Source organism: Nothoprocta perdicaria, unplaced genomic scaffold, assembly GCF_003342845.1.
Source record: "Nothoprocta perdicaria isolate Ctin4 unplaced genomic scaffold, notPer1 scaffold_234, whole genome shotgun sequence".
NCBI classification, from domain to species: domain Eukaryota; kingdom Metazoa; phylum Chordata; class Aves; order Tinamiformes; family Tinamidae; genus Nothoprocta; species Nothoprocta perdicaria.
Window position 1 is genome coordinate 57163 of NW_020455460.1, and position 21095 is coordinate 78257.

The following is a 21095-nucleotide window of genomic DNA, read 5'->3' on the forward strand; positions in this document are numbered from 1 at the left end:
CAGCAACCGCTTCGAGCTGGTGAGGGCGGCGGGGACGGCGGCAGGCGGGGAGGAGGCGGCTGGGCCCCTGGGGACGGTCACTGAGGGTGACCGGGAAGGGCTGGGGTGTCAGTGACAGGGAGGGGTGGCGGGTGGCAGGGACTGCAGCGGTGATGGGGGCAGCGGCCCGGTGGCAGCGGCTGGAGGGACCGGCTGGGGGCACGAATAGGGGCCGGGCCTGGGGGGACAGTGGATGGGGAGGTGGCRCTGCGGGGTACGGGGGGGTGACCGAGATGATGGTTCTTGTGAGGGACCCCAGGGAGGGACCGGGGACAGAGACGGGGGTGTCACTGAGAGTCTGGGATGRGGGTGGCAGTTGGGGGCCCCTGGGAGGAAGGGGGTCATGGGGCAGTGACTGGAGGTACTGGGGTGGACAGGGGGGACTGGGTGTTGGAGAGGAGGCCGCGGGGTGGCTGTGAGCTGGGGGTGCGGAGCCTGGGGGGCACCCCTCGTGTCCTGCTCCGGGGTCTCTTCCCTGGGCGCCTTGGCCAGCCCGGCCGTTCCCTCGGGCAGCCGATACCTGCCCGTGCGTGTGCCGGGCCGCAGGACTGCCCGTGTCCAAGCAGGGCCGTGGGGCTCCCCGTGCCCGGGCCGGGCTGCAGGGACAGGGTGCCTGTCCCTGGGCTGCGCCGTGAGGCTGCCACCACAGCCRGGCTGGGACTCCCGTTCAAGTGGAGCCGAGCGCGGATGGGGCTGCCTTTCCCRGCCGCTGTGCTTGTCCCTGGTGCCTCATGAGCCCTTGTCCCCACTCTGGCAAAGGGCACGGGTGAGCGAGCCCTGCTCTGCCATCATCAGGGATTTGTCCCTTCCAGATGTGAGCAGACGGGATCTGTGAAGCCCCGTCCTCCGGGCAGCACGAGAGGGCAGGCGCTGCCCGCGCGCCTCCTGTTTCTGCATCTTTCTCCTCTGTTTGCACAGATTACCAATGAAGAATYGGAGGAGGACCCTTCGTTCAAAGAGGAGAGCCTAGACGCCAGGCTCCGAGAGCAGGGTGTAGTGGAAAGCAAGGGTGCAGTGCCTGTAACTGAAGGGACWGAGGGTGACAGGCGGAGGAGTGGAGAAGATGCAGATCAGCAGGACCAAACGGTAACTTAAATCGCAGTTATCTGGTTTCCACGCCACATGAGCTATGGGAGCGGAGCTGTCACGTCTATTTTCCTACCTGAGTTTGGGCTGAGCAGCTTTGTGTTAGTGACAGAGAAGTGTTCCTGATCCCTCTGGGTGGTTTTAGGGCACGCTATGAACATGAGCACCAATGGCAGGGACGCATGCGGGGAGCTTATTGATAAGTAATAAGTAGGTGCCTGTTAGTGTTTGTTCAGGAGCGCAGCTGTCTGTAATCCCTGTTTGTGGCACAGCTCCTTCCTTGCTGAGTTAATGCCCCTGTTAACCAGGAGGTAGTGAGCCTGCTCACCAGCTGAAGTTTGGCCTCGGAGAACGCGGAAAGGTGACGGACTGACTTCATGTTCCTTTTGTCCTTATTCCAAGTCGCTGGGTGATCTGAGCAGGCTGTCGCCGCAGGCTCTAGGCCTGGGGCACAATCCACGCTGTGGTGCTGAGGGTTGTGTTGGGAAACGTGCAGGGTTTTCTGGCCGGGATCCACGGGCAGGACCTTTACAGCTGCGGAGTTCCTAGGACGTCTCCCTGAGCGAGRCCTTGTGCTGCTTTGGCTGCCCGTGGGGTTATGCAAAGCGTGCGGGAAGGAAGGCGGCCCTGGGACCCTGCTAGGGAGCTTGCACAACCCGTGTCCCCTGCGCTGTGCCCAGGCCTGGGCTCTCGGTCAATGTTCACAGAAGCGTTTATTTTGGAGAAAATGACGTGAACAACCCGAACAATGTAAATTAAACACCAAACTTCTTTTTTACAGTATTTTGTTGTCATTTTCTGCTAAGAGCCCTTGGTGTAGTCTGCCCTGGCCCAGTAGCTTAGCTGAAAAAAAAAAAWTTAAGAGCCTTCCCATGTAGAGTTTCCCAGGTAGATGTTCTTATGCAGCAAAGTGACTGGGCCAGGATCATGCTGGAGCCCTCAGCATGTGCCTCCCTGTCATGTGTTAGAGCTGAATTGGGGCTGCATTTTGCCCTGGTTCTGAAGGCAACAGAGGAGCTTTAGAGCCATAATTGTACGGCTCTAAAGCTATTACTTCTGGGATATGTTATCTCTGCAGGGTTGGCAGCCCTAGAAATGGGCTTTTTAGCTGCGTATGCCTTGAAGAAGGGCTCGTGCAGATCACAGCGCGTCAGGTCGGGGGACGGTGCAGGCTGTCGAGCTGAAGCAGTCGCGTCTGCGCGAGCGGAGCCGGTGCTGTGCGGTGCTTTCAGGCAGCTGCAAGTTTCTGTGGCAGCCAGAGGGACACTGAAACTGTCTKGCTTATGGGAAAGACAGATACCAGTTTGTGCTTGGGGGCAGAAGGATGAGACATTTTAGATATATCATATTTGGAARAACTTTCTTTACTGATTCTGTAGTCTTAGACACTTACGCGGTTCTCTTAACCCTTATATTTGTGAATATTTGATGCTTTCCTCTGCTTCTTATGTCTTGGTTTCTGCTTGCTGGCAAACATGAAAGGATGAATATGGGCTTARTCTGAGGGACTGATCCCCATGGACACACACTTCTTCCCCTTGCAGCATTCCTCACTGCATTGTATGGAGGTGCGCTCTCTCATGCAGTTGTTTCATTTATCTTTGCAGTCTATGTCAAGTAACAAGCCACGAAAGAAAAAAAAGAAAAGGAAAACCAAGAAAGCTTCAGCAGGMGATGCTCTGGTATGTCTGCATCTGTTCCGTGATTTAGCAGCCCTGCTAATTTCTGCACTGGGATTGACAAAATATCAACACTCATCTGGTAATAGAAAGTAGTTTGCGGCAAAAAATATCCCTTTTACATAGTGTTCCTTTAAAATTATTAAATGACAACAACAGCTTTTGATTATAGTCCTTCAAGCAGGTGGGACTCGCTCAGCTCTGCCGCAGATGGTTGGAGCTGGAATCCTCACAGCAGCAGCATCTTTCATCTCTGCTTTGAGGCTCCGTGCAGGAGGAAGCTCTTTGGGAGGGTTTTTGCATTCTCAGTTTACTTTGCTTGCCCTACATAGGCAGCTCTCCCAGCTCTGCAGAACCAGACACAGCCCTTGCTGTCGATGAGCAACGAGTCACGTTAGCTTTGCCCGCTCCTTCGTGCGCAGCAACGCGCCTTCCTCCCTGTGCTTTGACATCTAATAACCAGATGCTGACAAGAGCATCTGCCAGTGCCACCTGCGTTACAGCAAACACGTGGCCAAGCGCTCTCCCGTTGCCACTTGTTCCCCTCCTTTCAGTGGTGGATTGGACATGGGGGACTGATCTGCTGTGGCTAAGCGGTCTGCTCCTAATGAAGAGTGCTTGAAGAGGGCTCAAAGCCTCACCCAGTGTCTGTGCTTCTTTTGGGTTAACTTATAAGTGACATTTTTATATTGAAGTGTATTTTACATACTTCATATAGTCCAGGCAACTAAATATGTTGCAGTCATTAATCATTTAAATTCAACAGAAGTAAAATTACTAAAGTGAAATACCTCCTGCTAAGATTTAAACGTCTTAGCTGTTCACTTGGGGTAAATCCCTTGCAAACCCTCCTGAGTCACGACGTGCCGCAAGACCGAGCTGGCTGCTGTGCTTGGTGCTGCCGGTGCCAGTGCCAGRCTGGCTGCCTCCTGCCAGGGAATTCACCAGGGAAGTTCAGGAACTGGTTGCTGAAGCTGAGGAACCCATCAGCGAGGCCGTGGAGAAGAGCCTGCTGCTTCTCCCAGCCCGAGTATCGTGAGCAGGAGATGACATCTGCCGGCTCTAAGCTCTGGGCAGGCTTAATCCTCAGAGACAGGCCGTTTGGTAACTAGAAATAATACTAGCTTTGTTCTTAAATGCACTTAAATTGCTTAAATGCAGAACGCATTAACTTTTTTTACGTATCCGCTACACACAGTGTAGCTATATTTAGCTAATAAAGGCAACCTCAGAATGCTGTTTTTGTGTTTTGAATGGAATTCTACATTCCACCCACGCACATCATGAGGAGAAAGTTAATTGACTGCATAAGAAATGCATCACTTGCCATTTGTGGGGAGAGGAGGGGAAGAAAAATAGGAGTAAAAGTATCGTACAGCTGTTTAATGTGTATTGCTGATAATCAGGAGAGTATACCCCATCCATCTGGGAAAGTGGCTGTGTGTGACATTAAAGCTGAGTTAAAAGCACAAGGATTTAAAAGCAGTAACTCAGTACTTCTTGGGGAAGCAGGCAGTGAAGACTGATGATTTAGGTACCAAGTCTMCTAGGATCAGGACAAGTGAAAGGGTTTGAGGGCAGCTGGGTGTGATCCCTTCYGGGTGACCTGGGTGTGATCCCTCCTGGGTGACCTGTGTGCAGCAATGACTCATTCCATAACAATTCCGTTGTCTTTGCATGTGGCTGTCTTAAGGAAGACAATGACCTGGAAGACATCGACAGCCTTCTGGAGAAGATCGAGGATAGCAATGGGCTGTCRCCACAAACCCAGAGCGGAGTCATTGCAGACAGCAGGCCTCTGCTCTACGTAGAGCACAGGTAGTGCTTGCCTTGCTTCCTCGTTTTGGCCTTGGATGTGCCAGGGACATCTGTTCTGCACGAAGGGAGATAGGAACCTGCCAGGACCACCTGGCTAGGAGTCCAGGACCTTGCCTGGAAGGGCTAGTGATAGGTTGTGAGGGCAGTCCCATTTCTAACTTGTTCAATTTTTAATGCTGCCTGGTGTTTTCTGCTCCTGTATCTGGTTTGAATGGGTAATTGCACCAGAGCAATCTCGAGGGTTCCTTCCAGCATAAAATATTCTGTGATTATTCATAGAAGAATCTCTACAAAGCAGCTGAAAGCGTTGGTACCTAAAGCTTTGAAATCAAGGTAACCTGGTCAGTTATCTCCCTGCAATCCGCCCAGCTCTGTGGGCAGCAGGCTCCAATTCTGCATGTGCTGGCATCTAGAGAGGGCTAAGCCATGCCCGGAGCTRTTTTACCAGGAAAGCTGGTCAGACTTGTCTAAGCTTTTGCACATGTGGCCATCAACAGAAACAGACTAAATGCCAAGTGCAGCGAATGACCTGGCCTCAGACTAGAGATAGGTCACATCTGGGCGTATAATCCACTGAAACCGGTTTGAATGGGCCAGTTGTTGGGTCCAGCCGGTTGCTGAGCCCTGGCCTGGCACAGAGGCTGGCAGCTCTGCCTGTTTTGGGAACAGCGAACGCGTTTGTAGGCTGGGACARCTTGTCAGTCCAGGTTTGGAACCCTCCAATCCCACTGCATCAAAACTGAGTCTAGCCCGGTGGGCACTCACTGCTCTTCAGCCTGTTCAGGGGGTTTCAATAAAGGGAGGAATGTTTGCTTACCTAGAGATGCTTTTAACTCCAGGGGCCTCTCGGGCCAAATAAACATGAGTTATAAACCCTTGAAAAATGGTTAATCTCGGAGCAGTTGAGGATTGGCAGTGCTGGGCACTGCCTTCCTGCCTCCTCTCTTTTTTCAGCAGAGGGAAACCTCTCTTAAACATTTCTCACATCTCTGGGCCGAGCATTAGATCAAGAAGCTGTAGGCTTCATACTTTGACATAAGGCCTCTGTTTTTAAAAAATGCATTTTATTCCTTCCCAGCCTTTCTACAGTGGTTAAGGTGCTTGCCCTACRTTGCACGTTGTCGTTGCTGGGCTCTCAGCAGCAGATACCTTTTGTCTTCCACACACAAATCCCCAAGCCCTCATTCCCGAAAGGAGCCCGTCCATGGGCATGTCCCAGATGAAGGCYCCAGGTGCCCTGGAGATGGCAGTAGAGGTATTCCTAGCTCAGCACCGTCCTTGGAGTGGAGCACAAAGAAAGCACACATCTGGGTGGGTGGGGGGTTGAATGCCTTCTGTGCTGACCACTGCTTTTTAGTGTCCTTTCAGTGGTGTGTCTTGACAGTTCAGGGGATTCCAAAGCACTTCCAAGGTACGGGATACTTGGTGTTGATGAAATGGGATGGAGTTTGACATCAAAAGACATCGGAAGACTTTTGTGGGTGTTTAACCAAGGGTGTTTTTTTTCTCTTGTTTCAACTTTTCAGAAACTTGAATCCAGAGAATGAGCTGAAGAGATACTTCGGGGCTCGGGCAGTTCTTGGTGATCAGAGGTTAGTCCACAATTTAATACCAAATCTTTTCAAAGTCTGAGGCGATGAGTTTGCCCTTCCCCAGTATCATGACACCACAGGTCATTAGTCCTTCTCAGTATTGTTAAATGCCCTTCTAAAGTCCTTTAATTCAAAAACGTAGAAAGTTGATGGTTAGATATTTCTTTCTCCAGCACTTGACATTTGTTGCTGTTCCCAAATCTCAGATATTCTGTGCAGTGCGACATGAGTGCTTTCCTGGGGGTCTTGTGCACTTGCTTACAAAGACCCAAGGAATTCACTGCTGCCTGGGTCTGTGGAAGAGTTAGGCTCCTTCAAGGAGAGATTAAAATGAGAGGCAGTATCTAGTGCATGAGGAAGAAGGAGTAGTCCCTTGCCTAGGGAGTGTGTGGCTTAATAAGTAGTCTTGGTTTATGAGTGCCTCTTGCTCCGAACCAGTACGTTGGTTGAACCTGTGAGTATAGCTTAAGCTGAACCAGTTGACATTTGAAGGTCCCTCCTGGCTGGGAAGGGCCCTTTAATTTGTCCCGGGAAGCTGTTTGAGGCAAAGCAGCAGTTGAACTTGGCAGAAGTAAAAGTAGGGGAAAGAAGTTATTGAAGAGGAAGTGCTGGAGGCACCGGCTGGCCCAAGGAGGAATGCTTACAGTAAGGAAGGCTTAAGTGAAGGTATGTAGTGCCTGGAAGGCAGATATGATAAAACTGTCCAAAAGCTCCATGTGGCCCACCTTCAGCTGAAGAAGCAGTTTTACTCAAACCATCCCCTTTTCTGGCTGCGTTTTATCCCTGCTTGTTGTGTGGGTGCGGAGCGCCACGMGCCGCCGCGTTTGTTCCTTAGGCCGAGGCAAAGGCAGCGCCAGTACGTCCGCAGCACGTGGCTCACGGCTCCCAAGAACACCTGGCCTCGCTACAGCAAAACAGGTGAGGGCTGCGGCGCCGCGTCCCGCTCGCCCAYGGGCACCTCCTTCCCGCGCCGCCAGCCGGGCTCTTCTGAGCCCTGTGCCCAGAACCAGAGCTGCTTGCATCAGCTGCCAGGCCCAGGCTTTGTGCTGGCTGGTGCAGGAACCGAACTGCGTGTCTGCTCGTGCAAATACCTCCTGTGTCAATGGGGAGAAGGACTTTCTGGTGTAACTTAGTGGTTGAGGGTTTTTTTTTGTTGTTTCTCTTCTGCTCTTGGAGTTTGCAGGTGATGTGTGCTTCCCTTCGCACAGCCATCGGGATGAGTGCGATGAGGGGAAAGAATAACTTGTCTGGGCTTTTGGAATGGGTTTGGGACTCCACTTTGTAGGAGGGAGAACAGGAGTGGAAGTCTCAGGGAATTCTGAATACGTCTGTCTTTGGACCCAGGGATGTGAACAAGTTTTCTGTGTTTTCACAACCGTTGTGCTCCCAGGCTGCAGCAGYGGTAGCCGTGTCTGTGCTCTAGGTATTGCCATGCAGCTGGTGGAGACCAGGAGGGGAGTGCAGTACTTCACGTTCGAGCACCACCGCGAGTACCAGCAAGTGCAGTTCAAGTTCCTGGATGCYGTGGAGTCCATGGATCCCAACAACATTGTGGTATGTTGTGGAAGTGGGATGYGGTTCCGTCCTGTGCTTCCTGCAGCCCCTCTCTGCAGCGGGCAAGGGCCGATGCTTTCTCATGCTCATTTTTTGACAGTCTTGTTTTGAGCAGTAGGATATGCAGGTCTGTGTGGGGCAAGGCAGGTTGCCGAGCTCTGCTTTCACCTTTAAATATTACAAGTGACTTAAGTGTCACCTTGAGATTGAGTCCCTGGTGACGGAGCCTTGTGGCTCTGCCCAGAGATCATGTCAGGAAGCCATGTGGAAGAGGAGCCTGTAGGAACTACACATTTGCCTGGAGGGCTAGGGAGGAATAAAGCKTCCTTGTCTCGACTCTTCAGCTGGGAAAGGAAAAATATTGTATAAACTGKTCTTTAGCAGGCAATCTAAACTAACAGTTGTTCTATTTATAAGTTCTTACATAGATGAAAAATGTGTCTTTTCCTGATATTTCAGCAAAACGGTCTTTGTGATGAAAGTTCTTCAAGCATGTCCAAGCTCATTAAACTGTATGGTAACATTTGTAGTTTGTAATGATAAGCAACAGTGAAATTGCTCTGCACCCTACTGAACCATAATTGTGGTATTTTTGCTCTGAAAATGCTGGCCACGTGAGCTCAGATGCATGCACTGGAGGGGTTTCTTAAAGAGGCCGTTGTCCACTCAATAAAGTTTACTTCMTCTTGCTTTCCCACCCTCCTCTCATAGCCACTTTGCTCTTGACTCGTTGGTTCTGCTGGTAATTAGAGTGCAGAATTCATATTCAGTGATGTGTAGGTTCCTGTGCAGAAGTGCTCAATGTATGGATATGCAGAGGTACTTGACTCGTATGGATGTGCAAACAGGTTGTGTTTGATGCGTTCCAGACCTTCTGCTCCATCTCTATTGAGTGGCCTGGCTGTGTTGAAAGATGTCCCTACAGCTTCAGGCTCTCACTTTTCTTTCAAGGGTAAAATCTAACAGACAAGGGTTTGTTGATGGCAGAAGTACTTCAAAATCTCCAGCAATTTACTTGTGACAGCTGTGATCTCTATGTAACCTGAGCCTCCCTTTGCTTTGCTGCTACAGTTGGGGGCAAAATACAAAACATTTTTTCATGGTCCTGCTTAGTAATTTCTTTTCTCTTGCTTTTTGTCAGTGGGTTGGAAGGCGCTTGTTGCTAAAGCCTTGAGTGCTTATTACTAAGTGCTTTTTTTCCATCACTATGAGGCTGGATGTTCCATCCCATCTGAGAAGAAGGACTAGATGGGAACCTGGAGAAAGCAATGAGGGAGGCAAAATGTCAGGCAAGAGGCAGCGAGGCAAAGGCACTGGCCAGAGCAGCCCCGAACGTCAGGGCYTGTGCTGGAGCTGGAAACACGGGCCTTCACTCTGGTGAATTTTTGAASACAGATTTTTCATTTTGGCTAAGGAAAGAAAAGTAGACATTGAGGAGTTTTGAGGCAACTTCAGTATTTTCATGCTCAACCTGAGTTTTAGGTACTTAGTAAAAGTAGGGAGTGTATCATATAATTAGTGAATGAAGAGTTCTTTGAGGCATAGTTAAACTTACACTTCTTGTGTTCAGAAGCCTGGAAAAAAAATATTTCCATTACCATTAAGGGCCTGAAATTTTAATAAATGTGTGAAAACATCCTCTCAGGGCCCAGAGGAGAGCAAAAGCCTAACCAAATGTTAAGATCATTAGGAAGGGGTAGGGAACAAAACAAAATAGTAGTTATACCTGGTGGCTGAATCTGGACTATTCTGTGCATGTCGTGTTCAAAAGGATGGAGGAGAACAAGGACAGAAAGGATGATCAAAAGCTCTGCGCTGGAAAAGCGGGGTTGGCTGGGCCTCCCTTTGGAAGGATGTGCTGGAGGGAAGCTGCAAGAGAGGTTCCAAATCCTGCACARGGTGGGGAGGGATCTCCTTGCTGTCCTTTCTAACAGCAGGACGCAGCTGGCAGACTCAGACCAAAGGACGTTGTTTGCAGGGAGTGTTTAAGCTGTAGATAGGCACACAGAAAGTGAGTACAGACAAGTTAGCAGGGCCAGTAAGGGAACACACTCACGAGGGGAAACTCCTCTGAGGGCAGCTGATCTAAGACGGCCTCTCTGGCAGTGGGAGTCCCTGGACCCTGATGGTTGGCAGCCTAGAGAGTGTGCTGGCACTCGATGCATTTTCCTGTTTCTTGCCCTCTTTCCCAGGCTTCTGCTTCTGGAGACAGGGTGCTAGGCAAGATGGACCTGTAGTCTGAGCCGGTGTGGTTGTTCTTGTCGTTTTAATCTGCAATTTTAGCTTTACAAATGAGGTGTAGCCCAGCCTTGAGCTATAGTATTAGCATGAGCTCCCTGATGATGTGGAACAGGATTCCYTTGCCTCCAGACCCAGAGGCACGAGAAACCAGTGATTCGTGTCGGTGGGTAACCGAGCTGCTGCTCTTCCGTAGCTCTTGCTGCAGATGAACCCCTACCACGTGGACTCGCTGCTGCAGCTCAGCGACGTGTGCCGCATGCAGGAGGACCAGGAGATGGCCCGCGACCTCATAGGTAAGAGCTGCAGCGAGCAGGATGTGCGAGTAGCTGTGCTTCACTTCTGCTCCCGTTTCAACAAAGAAATGGCAAACGAGAAAGGTCTGTTCAGCCCTGTGTTTGTGACTTTGTGGCTGTGAGCACCTAGCCTCGTGCCGTCACAGAATCCCAGAATGGCTGAGGTTGGAAGGGACCTCTAGGGATCATCTAGTCCAACCTTCCTGCTCCAGCAGGGACACCAAGAACACAGGGTATGGGGTGGCATCCGAGTGGGTTTTGAAGATCTCCAGAGAAGGAGACCCCACAGCCTTCCTGGGCAGCCTGTGCCAGGGCTCTGTCACCATCACAGAAAGAAGTTCTTCCTCACATGAAGATGAAACTTCATCCTTGAGAGTAGCACCATTAGCTGGAGGTTTGGGGGCAAAGGGTATCCAACATACTTGTCTGGCAAAGCACRTTGACTTCCACCTTTAAAACAAGTGAAAGAAGTTAATTAATAATGATCGATGTCCAGGCSAATTTGAGCAGGGGGCGTGTGCGGTGCCGTGCGCGTGCCGTGACGGTGCCTGTGCTCTGCGCAGAGAGGGCTCTGTACAGCCTGGAGTGCGCCTTTCACCCCGTGTTCAGCCTCACCAGCGGAAGCTGCCGCCTCGACTACCGGCGCCCCGAGAACAGGTAGGTGCCCCTGCCAGCAGCCCCTTGCTGGTGGCTCCTTTGGGCGCCAAGACCCAGATCTGCAGTGCCTGCTGCGGCAGCCACACTGGCGAGCGGTGCCTGGGGACCTCGGGCTCCCCTTCCTGTTGGAATAAGCTGTACCACTCAGCAGTCGATGGCAGCTTTGTCCCTTGGCACGAGGGACAAAGGCAAAACATCTGTAGACGCAGGCAGTGCTGCGAGAAGGGCGCAGGGAGCCGAGACACCAGCAGCTCTTGCTCTGCCAGGTCACTTACACTGAGGCAGACGGATTTTCTGTAAAGTACCTTCTTCCCTGAGGGATTTCTGTTCTGAGCATTAGCTTTCCCTCCCTGTCAGTGTCCTTTTCAGTACATTTATTGCCTATTACTGCAAAAAGGCACTTGTTTTTGTCACAGAAATACTCGCTGTGAATTTAAGTCTGTGTTCAGTCTCCTGTGTGCTCTCTGCTTGGCCCTTGTTCCCGGCACTTGCACTTATCTAGGCCTGGCTGTTTATATAATATTGACAGTTTTGCAGCTGCGGAGAAAGGTGACTTTATGCTGGGAATTTTCCAGTCAGCTGACCCAAGTAATCTCTTCCCAAATCTCGATGCCTTGAGCTTGCTCAGGTTTCCAGGTCCCGCATGCTGATGGACCTCGCGCTGTCTGTTAGCTGAACGCTCTGCTCTGCACCTTACCCGTGTGGGATGGGTCCTTCCCACCATCTGCTCATGTGCACGCTGTGCCACTGGCCCCTCACACAAAGGCTGAGGCATGGTTGTGCTAAGCCAAGCTTATTTACTGACTTCTTTTGTTCTGGTGCTGATGTTCTGATGTTCCGTAGCCGAGGTCCCCAGGCTACGGGGCCTTGGGGAGCAGAGGTGAAATAGGCCCCAGATTTGTCCTCTCCTTGCTTGTAGGGTGGCAGGAGGATGAGCAGTGTGAGATGAGAATCTGGAKCCTCCTGTGCAGAGGTCTCTGGTACTCTGTGTTGAAGCACTAGGATGGGTTTCCTGGACCCGCCTTGGCTGCACAGCTGCATTAGTATCTGAAGGAGGAGGCATTCAGGCTGAGTGGGTCTCTAACCTTGAGTGAAATGAGATGCTCTTTTCTAAATTTGGCTCCTAAAGCCTGTTCTTATTCTSTCTGCGCAGAGCTTTCTACCTGGCTCTCTTCAAACACCTGATGTTCCTGGAGAAGAGAGGCTGTCCTCGGACAGCCCTGGAGTTCTGCAAGCTGATTCTGAGGTAAAGACCCCAGAGGAGCGCTGCATCCGTGCTTCCTGCAAGAAGGGAGCTCCTCCCTGCTGCTGAGCTGCGGGCTTGAGCCAAGAAGGGCCTTGCAGAGCCCCAAGGCTTTGCAGAGCCTACGTGCAGCGGTGGCCTCRGCCTGCAGTGCTTGTGTGGCCCTTCCTCCTCCTGGGTGATTCCATGGAGAGGCCATCTCCGTTCTGCAGGAATGTGGACGCAGGAGGGGCAGGCACAGCCCTCCTGGCCATGTTGGGGTGATTTTTGTCTCCTCATCTCCATTTGCCAAGTCATGGGAGCTTTCTGGGTGCTAGTGGGAAAGCCTTGTTTGCCTTAGGAGAAGCTCCTTTAGCTTTTGTAGCACTTACTTGGTTCTTCCCGTTGTGCTCTCCTCTCTCCAAAGCCTTGATCCRGAGAACGACCCGCTGTGTGTCCTGCTGCTGATTGATTTTCTGTCCCTTCGAGCCAGGGAATACGGCTTCCTGACACGCATGTTCCAGGAGTGGGAGGTGAGTTGCCACCAGGCCACCCTGGCGAGAGACTCGGAGCTCTTCACTGGGCTCTCGCCGTGTCAGATGGGCTGAAGAGGGGGGAAGCTGTGCCGTGGAGCATGAAAAGACAAACACTTGTATCTGTAGAGCTGTGTAAAATTACGCCTGCAGTTTCTCTCCAAAATAGACCTTCTGAGCTGTGTTGCAATGTGGTTTTCAAAACAGCCCTTTGGGGGCAGTCTCAGGGGCAGGCTGGCACCCCGAAGTCATCACAATGACCCATAAAAGCTAGGGTGCTTGTTGTCTTGTAATCCTAGCACCTTATAAACAGTTGTATAAGCTCAAAATTGCTTTCTCGCTTAGGGGAGGCTTGCCCAAGCCAAGCCAGAAGCTGTGAAGTAACTTACTCCACTAAGCAGGAAATCCCACACCACATACATACAGCTCAGCCACGCTGAGATCGCTCTGCATGTCTCCCTTTCTCACTAAACGTCTCCCTCCAATCCTGCAGAGTCACCGGAATTTATCCCAGCTCCCCAATTTTGCCTTCTCGGTTCCGCTGGCCTATTTCTTCCTGAGCCAGCAGGAGGAGCGCTCGGAGCTGGAGCTAAGCCAAGCCCGGGAGAGAGCTGCCCGGCTCATCCAGCTTGCACTCATCATGTTCCCAAGCGGTAAGTCTGTCCCCACCGGTAAGTCTGTCCCCACCGGCTTTGTCACTGGCTTCACCTGCAAAAGCAGATGAGGGTTCCAGGCAGTCGCCAGCAGCAGCAGCAGTTGGCCCAGGGGTTGCAAATGGTGATTGCGAGAGTGTGTTCGAGACAGGAGCCCCAGCTCGGGGGGGTGGCACAGGGCAGAGCCCAAGTTGTACCTGCAGCTGCTGCAGGCAGCAGTTTGGTTGAGCCCTCCTGAAGGCTCAGAGCAAACGAGCAAGGGAATCGGGTAGGGCCGACCCTGCATGAGCTGCCATGCACAGGGAGAGATCCGTGACTGCTCTCTGTGCTGCCCGCCCTCCCGTCCGAGCAGCTGATGTCCCTTCCCTGAAGAGAGTCACGGGCTCGTGAGTTGGGGGAGGCTGAGAACTGCAGTCTTGCAGCAGGAAGCGCTTCACCRCAGGGCTCCTCGGCGCACAGACAGCCAGGCTCTCTCAGCTCTCCCTCCGAGGCACTGCTGGGCTTTAGATGTGGTCTGTGTGAGTGCCCATCACTCTTGCTTTTATCCAGTTAGGGCTCCTGGCCCTAAAAGGAGATATGCAGCCCCTCCAGGCCCRGGGGGACATGGAGTGCCAGAGAGGGGGTGCTTTATAGTCAGGAACAGCCAGTTTTTGAACAGAGCTGTAGTTTGTGTTGGCTGAAAACATTTTTTGCTGCTTGTCATGGTGCCTGAAATAAACCCTTGTTCAAGTTCAAAGGCCAGCAGCATTAATTGCAAAGAATTGCACCTTATTTCACAGGAGGAGGGGGAAAAAAGCCCTTTTTTCTTTTTTTTCCTTGGGATCTGCTTCCATCATCCACACAGAGAACTGAACACAGCAAAAGCGCCAGCTGTGRAGCTGGCAGTGTCCTCCTGGCACTGGTTCTCGCTCAGTGTCCCCAGCCTTGGGAGGCTTGTCCTCGCAGCGCGGGGCCGCTCTCTGCAGCCCTGGCAGGCTTGGCTGGCTGCTCCCGTGGCGCTTCTCAGCAGGCTGCTGGAAACCAGCTCTGTGACTTTCTCCTGCAGTTCTGATGCCGCTGTTGGATCACTGCAGTGTGCAGGCGGATGCCAGGGTCACGTCCCATCCCTTTTTTGGGCTGAACGCTCAGATAAGGTAAGACCTGGCAGTGTTCTTGTTAAATAGAAGGAATCAGTTCTGGTAATGAGGCTCTTGCTTGCTCAGGCAGTTAATGGAGTCATAAGCTGTGGTGGAGAATATCTGCCCTTTCCAGATAGGGCGTGCTGAGAGGCCRTCTGATGCTTTGATAATGGATTCCCATAAAAGCCACAGATCAGTCTAATAGACCTGCCTCACCTTAATGCAGATGGGTCAGAAGTCCATCCAGCAGCTTGTTGATACACGCAGGAGGAGAACGGCGTGTGCATGCTTTGGGGGCAGGCTGTCTCCTGCCAGTCTGGGTTTCCCTGACACGTGGTGCTGTAAACACATGAATGGCCTCCCCCTGGGGTAAAGACCATAGAACTTTCATCTTATGGCCTTGCTTGTCCCAAAAATAGACAGAGGCAGAAAAACTGGTGGGGGTAGATGTAAATAGCCACGCTGAGAGCCTGTGATTCCTCTCTTCCTATTCTCACACTGAAGCACGGCCCAGAGTTGAGCCCTTTCCAGACAGCACAGGTACCTGCAGGCAGGAGGTAGGAAGGGGCCCCCAATAATCACTGTCTCCTGTAGCCAGCCCCCTGCCCTGAACCAGCTGACATCCCTCTACGTGGGAAGGACCCACTCCCTGTGGAAGGACCCCACTGTCATGGCTTGGCTGGAGACCAACGTCCACGAGGTGTTGGGCAAGGTGGATGCCAGGGACCCGCTGGTGGAGGAGTGTGAGCACAAGTAAGTGCAATAGGCAGAGATGAGACTCTTGTGCAGCACGGGGTGCAGAAACCCTGGGACACACCAGCCAGGGAGGGAAAAGTTCCCTCCCGGACAGCAGTGACTCTGGTGCTGGCTCGGAGCCGCAGAGCTGCTGATGCTAAAGGCTGGGCTGTGGGTTTTCCTGGCTTTGCACAAAGGTGAGCGAAGAGCTGCAGCTCTTCCCTGGCGGGGAGCGGGTCCTGCAGCAGCTTCCCGCGTTCCCGGCTGCTGCGCGGAGAAGAGAAGGGGAGAAGGGAGCTGCGGCTGGGAGGGGCAGGCCGTGACGGCGCTGGCTCCAGGGCATTCAGCATGCAGGGCAGGCAGGTGCTCAGGACGACTTGCAGCTCTGAGAAGCTGCAAAGGGCGGCAGGGAGAGCTGAACTGAAGTCACTTTGCTCTGCTGGCCTGCAGAGAGGTGCTGAGACACCTGGCAATGTCTCTGGGCTGTTCTGCTCTTTTATCTGGAGGTAAGAAGCTGCTAAGCGACTGTGGCTTTGCATTAGACCAGCTCTTTCCAATGTGGTGAGTCCCAGCAGAACCACAGATGAAGCTGATAGAGCCCCTAGAGAAGTAGAAATGGGAAGTTTGTTGTGGTGAGGGGTATTCTGTGTGATCCCGGAGCAGAAATGCTGTGTTCCCTCCCGCCCTAGGAGGAAGATGCGCTACCAGAGCGCGCCCAGGAATATCTACCGGCACGTGATCCTCTCGGAGATGAAGGAAGCCACAGCAGCCCTGCCGCTGGTGAGGGCACCCATGGCACTTGCTTCCCTGTGGTGCATGCAAACACTGAGCATGTCTTAAACCACAGCCGCTGTCCCACGGGGCACAGAGAGGTCTTGCCATGCTTAAAGCATCCTTGCACCCCACAGATGAGGGGATTTCAGCTTGCTGCTGTGCCCCCTTGTGCTGCCCTTAGGCTGCTGGTGGCGAGGGGGCCGTGCTGGGTTGCTGGGAGCGCTGGTGCGGCTGCGCTGCGCTGCGCAGGACGAGAGGGGAGAGCCGGGTCCAAAACGTGTGCCAGGCTTAGCCGTTCTGCACCGGCTTGTCTCACTCGGCGTGTTTCGTTCGCCCAAGCAGCTTATCTTCCCCAGAGGTTTCCCATCCCGCTTTTGGGAGTAGCCGTGCACAAAGGCATCCTGGCAGTGCCAAAATAAACGTCCGTGTGAGCTCTCAGTGCCTGCAGTGTTCGCGGCGTTCCCTGGSACACCTCAGGTTACGGCACACAGGGCACTGAGGCTGTTGAGGACGTCGCTGTGTCTCGCTCGTGCTGCCCCAGCTCAACCTGTCCGAGTGTCCGACTGTCCCCGTGCCTCAGTGCTTGCTGCTGGCGGCAGCACAACCATCACCTCTTCCTTTCTGTCCTCGGCAGGAGGTGACGTCGCAGCCGGTAATGGGGTTTGACCCCTTGCCTCCCTTGGACTCCATCATTTCCTACACCAGGCCAGAAAGGTGCGTCCCGCAGCCCTCGTTTCGGCGCTGGCTCCCGCGCAGGGCCTGGCCTGAGCCGCTCGCTGCGGGCACGGCTGGTCCTGCTGCTCCTGCTTACAGCCCATGGTCACCGCTGCAGACAGCAGCTCTTCACAGCCCRTAAGACAAAAGCTGTTGAAAATGTTGGCTGGCATGAGCATCTCCTAAAGGAGGTGCTTCGGGAGAGTGCACATCCAGTTGTGGCCAGCCAGGGTGCAGAGGCTCTCTAGGGGAAGCTGGTGCGTGTCTTGCACACCGACCTGCTTGAGGGAAACCTGCTAGGGCCTTTAATGACACACACTGGCCAGCTGCTGCCTGCCCGGGGCAAGCAATTCCCTGAGCATCCCCCAAGCTTCCCTCGGGATCCTGACTGCCCGGACAGGCTTGGGGAGACGCTGTCGGTTGGTGGTGGCAGCGAGGGCCTCGCCAGCGTCTCGGCAGCCTCCCAGCCCAAAGGAACAAATGTTACTGCCACAGATCGAATATTATATTGCCACTTAACAGTGTTGTCTGACTTTTCTCTTTCAGGACGAATCATCCATCCAACGAAAGCACTTTATCTCTCTTCTTCCGATCACTGTTGCCAAATTTTAACTTGCAGGTATGTGCAGCAAGCTGCTGCTGGCAAATCTGAGCACACTGCTGCTTTGAATAGAGACAGCAGTGTCTGCTGCACAGCGTTTCTGCAAAGGGAGTGGCTCTTGGCATATGCAGCTCATCAAGGGCAGGTTGCAGAACAGCCTGGTTCTCCCTGGCAGGCGGCGTTGCCCGTCTGCAGCCGAGAGGCAGCTGCGGCTCTGCTCTCTTGCAGGGCGACATCAGGCATGATGGGGATGAAGAGGCCGGAGCAGGGCAGGACCTGAACCAGGGCGTGAACCGGCTCATGGCCGCCATGCGGGACATGCTGGCGAACATCCAGTTTCAGGAGCCCCCGCGGGACGACAATCCCGAAGGCGAYGCGGACTGGGACTGAGCTGGCGCTGTGGCAGCACGGCTCGCGCTCCTCGCACTCCAATAAAGTCCCCTCGACCACGGGCGCTGCTCTGGGTGCTCTTTCCTGGGGCTGGGATGGGGCTCTGCCCAGCAGAGGTGCCTCTTGGCCCGGCACAGGGCTCAGCACGGGGACAGGTACTACCTGAAGAAGCTGGAGCTAAGCCCTAGCATCCCTCTTCCCTTTCCCTCGCTTTGCTGCCTTGGCRCAGGGCACCAAAGGGTGCCGAGCCAGGGATGAGGTCAGCTCTAATAAAACTCTTGCGGGCAGCAGCCACGAGCAAAAGCTTTTGTGTTTCTGCTGCGTAACGGTGTCGAGGGCTGCTCGGTGCTGAGCCAGCCGCCGAGGGCCGGGAGAGCCCGGAGCGGGGGAGGCCTTAGGGGCCTGAGCAGCGCAATGGGGGCTCCGTCCCAGCCCCGGCACAGCCCACCACAAGAGCTGAGCCCCCTGTCCGCCCCAGGCCGCGGCCACCRCTCCGTTGCGCTCTCGGAAGCTGCAGCCTGGGCACGTTCGGGGAGCAGGGAGAGCTGAAATCCACCCCGCGCCCCGGGGCACAGGGCAGCGGGGGCAGCTGGGGCCGGTCGCGCTCCAGGGGACAAGGTCCTTTCCCGCGTGGCTGCCCGGCCGGCACGGAGCCGCCTTGGTGGACGGGGGCAGCGGGAAGGGCCTTCGTGCGGCGCCGCAAGCAGCTCCCTGGCAGCCGCAGGCTCCGACGCGCAGCCCAGGCACATGACGGTCACGGGCCCTGCGCTGGTACCGGCCCAGGGGGAGCCCGGGCCCCGCGCGCTCCGGGCGGCACGTGGGGTGCTCCGCGTGGCTCCAGCAGCCGCGCGTTCCCGGGCGGCCGCGGTGCCCCCGCTCCACCCACGGGTCCCGGTGCCGCGGGACGATTCCCTGTGGAGCCGAGGTGAGGGCCGCTCCGCAAGGCCCAGGTCCACAGGGCAGCAGCTCTCTCCTCTCCCAGGGAGAACGGGGCCTTTGAGGATCCCTTTGAGGATCATCCCACGTGTGACACTGTCCCCACATGCTGCTGTGGCCACCTGAGCCCTTACAGGACACGGGGCCCGTCAGCACCCGGAGCGGGTCGAGCTGGTGCCCTGTCCGCAGGGCCGGACTGAGCGCTGCCAGCTCTGCCCTGGGCACGAGGTAATGAAGGACCTGCCGCCTGCACGGCCCTGCTGAGCCCCTGGTGTGCCCAGAGTCCCCCCTCCCCAGGCACACAGGCACGCCAGGGGGCACAGGGACCCTCAAGGTGCACAGGAGCCCCCAGGGTGCACAGGAGACCCCAAAGTGTACAAGGGACTCCAGGGCTGATGGGGATCCCCGTGGGTGCATGGGAACCCCCAGACTGCATGGGTCACACAGGGGACATAGGGCACCCCAGGGTACCCGGCGGACCCCAGGGTGCAGAGGGATCCCCAGCAGGACCCCAGGGTGCAGAGGGATCCCCAGCGCGCACGGGGGTCCCCCAGGGCTCCTGCCTGGCGCTGGGTGCCGGCAGCCCTGGGCCGCCCGCGCTGCCTCGGGCGCGGGGCCGTCATGTGGGTGCCCACCCTTGCGGAGGAGGGGCCGCGGAGCCGCTTTAAAGTAGGGCAGAGAAAGGGCCCTTTCTTCCCCACGGAGCCGCGCGTCCCGCTGGAGGGGCCAGGGCGGCGGGGGGCGCGGCGCGGCGGCGGCACCGTGGTGGGTGCGCGCTGGCAGCGCGGGGCGCGCGGGCGCGGGGCCGGCGGGCACCATGTCCACGCTGGCCCCGCTGCGCCTGCTGCGCGAGCCCTGGAACGCCAGCGAGGGCAACGCCAGCAACGCGACGGGCGGCGGCGGCGGCGGCGGCTGCCACGGCCCCGACATCCCCAACGAGCTCTTCCTCACGCTGGGCCTYGTGAGCCTGGTGGAGAACGTGCTGGTGGTGGCCGCCATCCTCAAGAACAGGAACCTGCACTCGCCCATGTACTACTTCATCTGCTGCCTGGCCGTCTCCGACATGCTGGTGAGCGTCAGCAACCTGGTGGAGACGCTCTTCATGCTGCTCATGGAGCACGGCGTGCTGGTCATCAGCGCCAGCATCGTCCGCCACATGGACAACATCATCGACATGCTCATCTGCAGCTCCGTGGTGTCCTCACTCTCCTTCCTGGGGGTCATCGCTGTGGACCGCTACATCACCATCTTCTACGCGCTGCGCTACCACAGCATCATGACGCTGCAGCGCGCCGTGGTCACCATGGCCAGCGTCTGGCTGGCCAGCACCGTCTCCAGCACCGTCTTCATCACCTACTACCGCAGCAACGCCATCCTCCTCTGCCTCATCGGCTTCTTCCTCTTCATGCTGGTGCTCATGCTGGTGCTCTACATCCACATGTTCGCCCTGGCCCGCCACCACCTCCGCAGCATCTCCAGCCAGCAGAAGAAGCCCACCGTGTACCGCACCAGCAGCCTCAAGGGCGCCGTGACGCTCACCATCCTGCTGGGCGTCTTCTTCATCTGCTGGGGGCCCTTCTTCTTCCACCTCATCCTCATCGTCAGCTGCCCCACCAACCCCTTCTGCACCTGCTTCTTCAGCTACTTCAACCTCTTCCTCATCCTCATCATCTGCAACTCGGTGCTGGACCCGCTCATCTACGCGTTCCGGAGCCAGGAGCTGCGGCGGACGCTGCGGGAGGTGGTGCTGTGCGCCTGGTAGCGGCGCCGCGCGGCCAGGTAACGGCCCCGCGCAATAAAGGCTCTTTGCAGTGAGGCTGTGGCTGCGCGTCCCGGGGGGCCGCGCGCCCGCCCCGGCGCCCCCCGGCGCCCCCCCGGCCCCTTCCTGGCCCCTTCCCCCGGTGCTCCGGGGCGCCCGAGCCGGGATGTGTCCAGCCTGGCCGTCCCTGCTGCACAAAGGGAGGCCRCGGCCTTTGTTCCACTGCCGCGCGCCCCCCCGGGTCCCGAGCCAGCCCCCCTTGGGGCACCCCGCTTTTGTCCCTCTCCCCCATGGGGGGCACAGATGGGCCCCAGTGCCCGGGAGCCCCCGCGGGGCTGGCCCTGTGCCTGGGGGCACCCGGGGTGTCCGGGGGGGGGGCAGACCCTCCCTGCCGCCTTCGGGGGCTCCGCGCCCCCCCGCCCGCCCTGCCGGTGTCCCCGGCCGTGGGGTGTGGGTCCCGCGGGGACCCCCCGGCCCGTGCAGGGCGCTCCCCCCGTGCAGGGACCCCCTTAGCTGGGGGGGTGCGCGGTGCCCCCCATGCCCGCGGGCCCCCGCCCATGTCGCTCTGTCCCCCCGCGCCCCCCCCGGGGCGGGGCCCGTCCCGTCCCGCACAACAGCCCCGGACCGGCGGTGTGTGTGTGGGGAGGGGAGGCGCTGCCCCCCCACGCCCGCGCAGTGTCCGGAGGTGCCCCCCGCCGCCC

At 56.0% G+C, this 21095-nt stretch overlaps 2 protein-coding genes across 2 annotated transcripts in view; both read left to right on the forward strand.

Moving 5' to 3' along the window:
- Positions 1–17955, forward strand: part of TCF25 (transcription factor 25) — an 18985-nt gene extending 1030 nt beyond the window's left edge. Inside the window, exons 2-19 of the mRNA XM_026039607.1 lie at positions 4–19; positions 958–1125; positions 2733–2807; positions 4498–4622; positions 6149–6214; positions 7050–7132; positions 7638–7768; positions 10203–10302; positions 10866–10959; positions 12113–12205; positions 12609–12714; positions 13208–13367; positions 14413–14500; positions 15080–15238; positions 15910–16000; positions 16629–16708; positions 17255–17327; positions 17538–17955. Of these exons, the coding sequence (XP_025895392.1) occupies positions 4–19; positions 958–1125; positions 2733–2807; positions 4498–4622; positions 6149–6214; positions 7050–7132; positions 7638–7768; positions 10203–10302; positions 10866–10959; positions 12113–12205; positions 12609–12714; positions 13208–13367; positions 14413–14500; positions 15080–15238; positions 15910–16000; positions 16629–16708; positions 17255–17327; positions 17538–17699 (1870 nt within the window). The 3' untranslated portion in view covers positions 17700–17955. The remainder of the gene's footprint in view (positions 1–3; positions 20–957; positions 1126–2732; positions 2808–4497; positions 4623–6148; positions 6215–7049; positions 7133–7637; positions 7769–10202; positions 10303–10865; positions 10960–12112; positions 12206–12608; positions 12715–13207; positions 13368–14412; positions 14501–15079; positions 15239–15909; positions 16001–16628; positions 16709–17254; positions 17328–17537) is intronic.
- A 1487-nt stretch (positions 17956–19442) lies between these two features.
- Positions 19443–20408, forward strand: MC1R (melanocortin 1 receptor). Its single transcript, XM_026039591.1, has one exon. It carries the CDS (start codon positions 19453–19455, stop codon positions 20395–20397), a length of 945 nt encoding a protein of 314 aa, XP_025895376.1. The 5' UTR covers positions 19443–19452; the 3' UTR covers positions 20398–20408.
- The last annotated feature ends 687 nt before the right edge of the window (positions 20409–21095 follow it).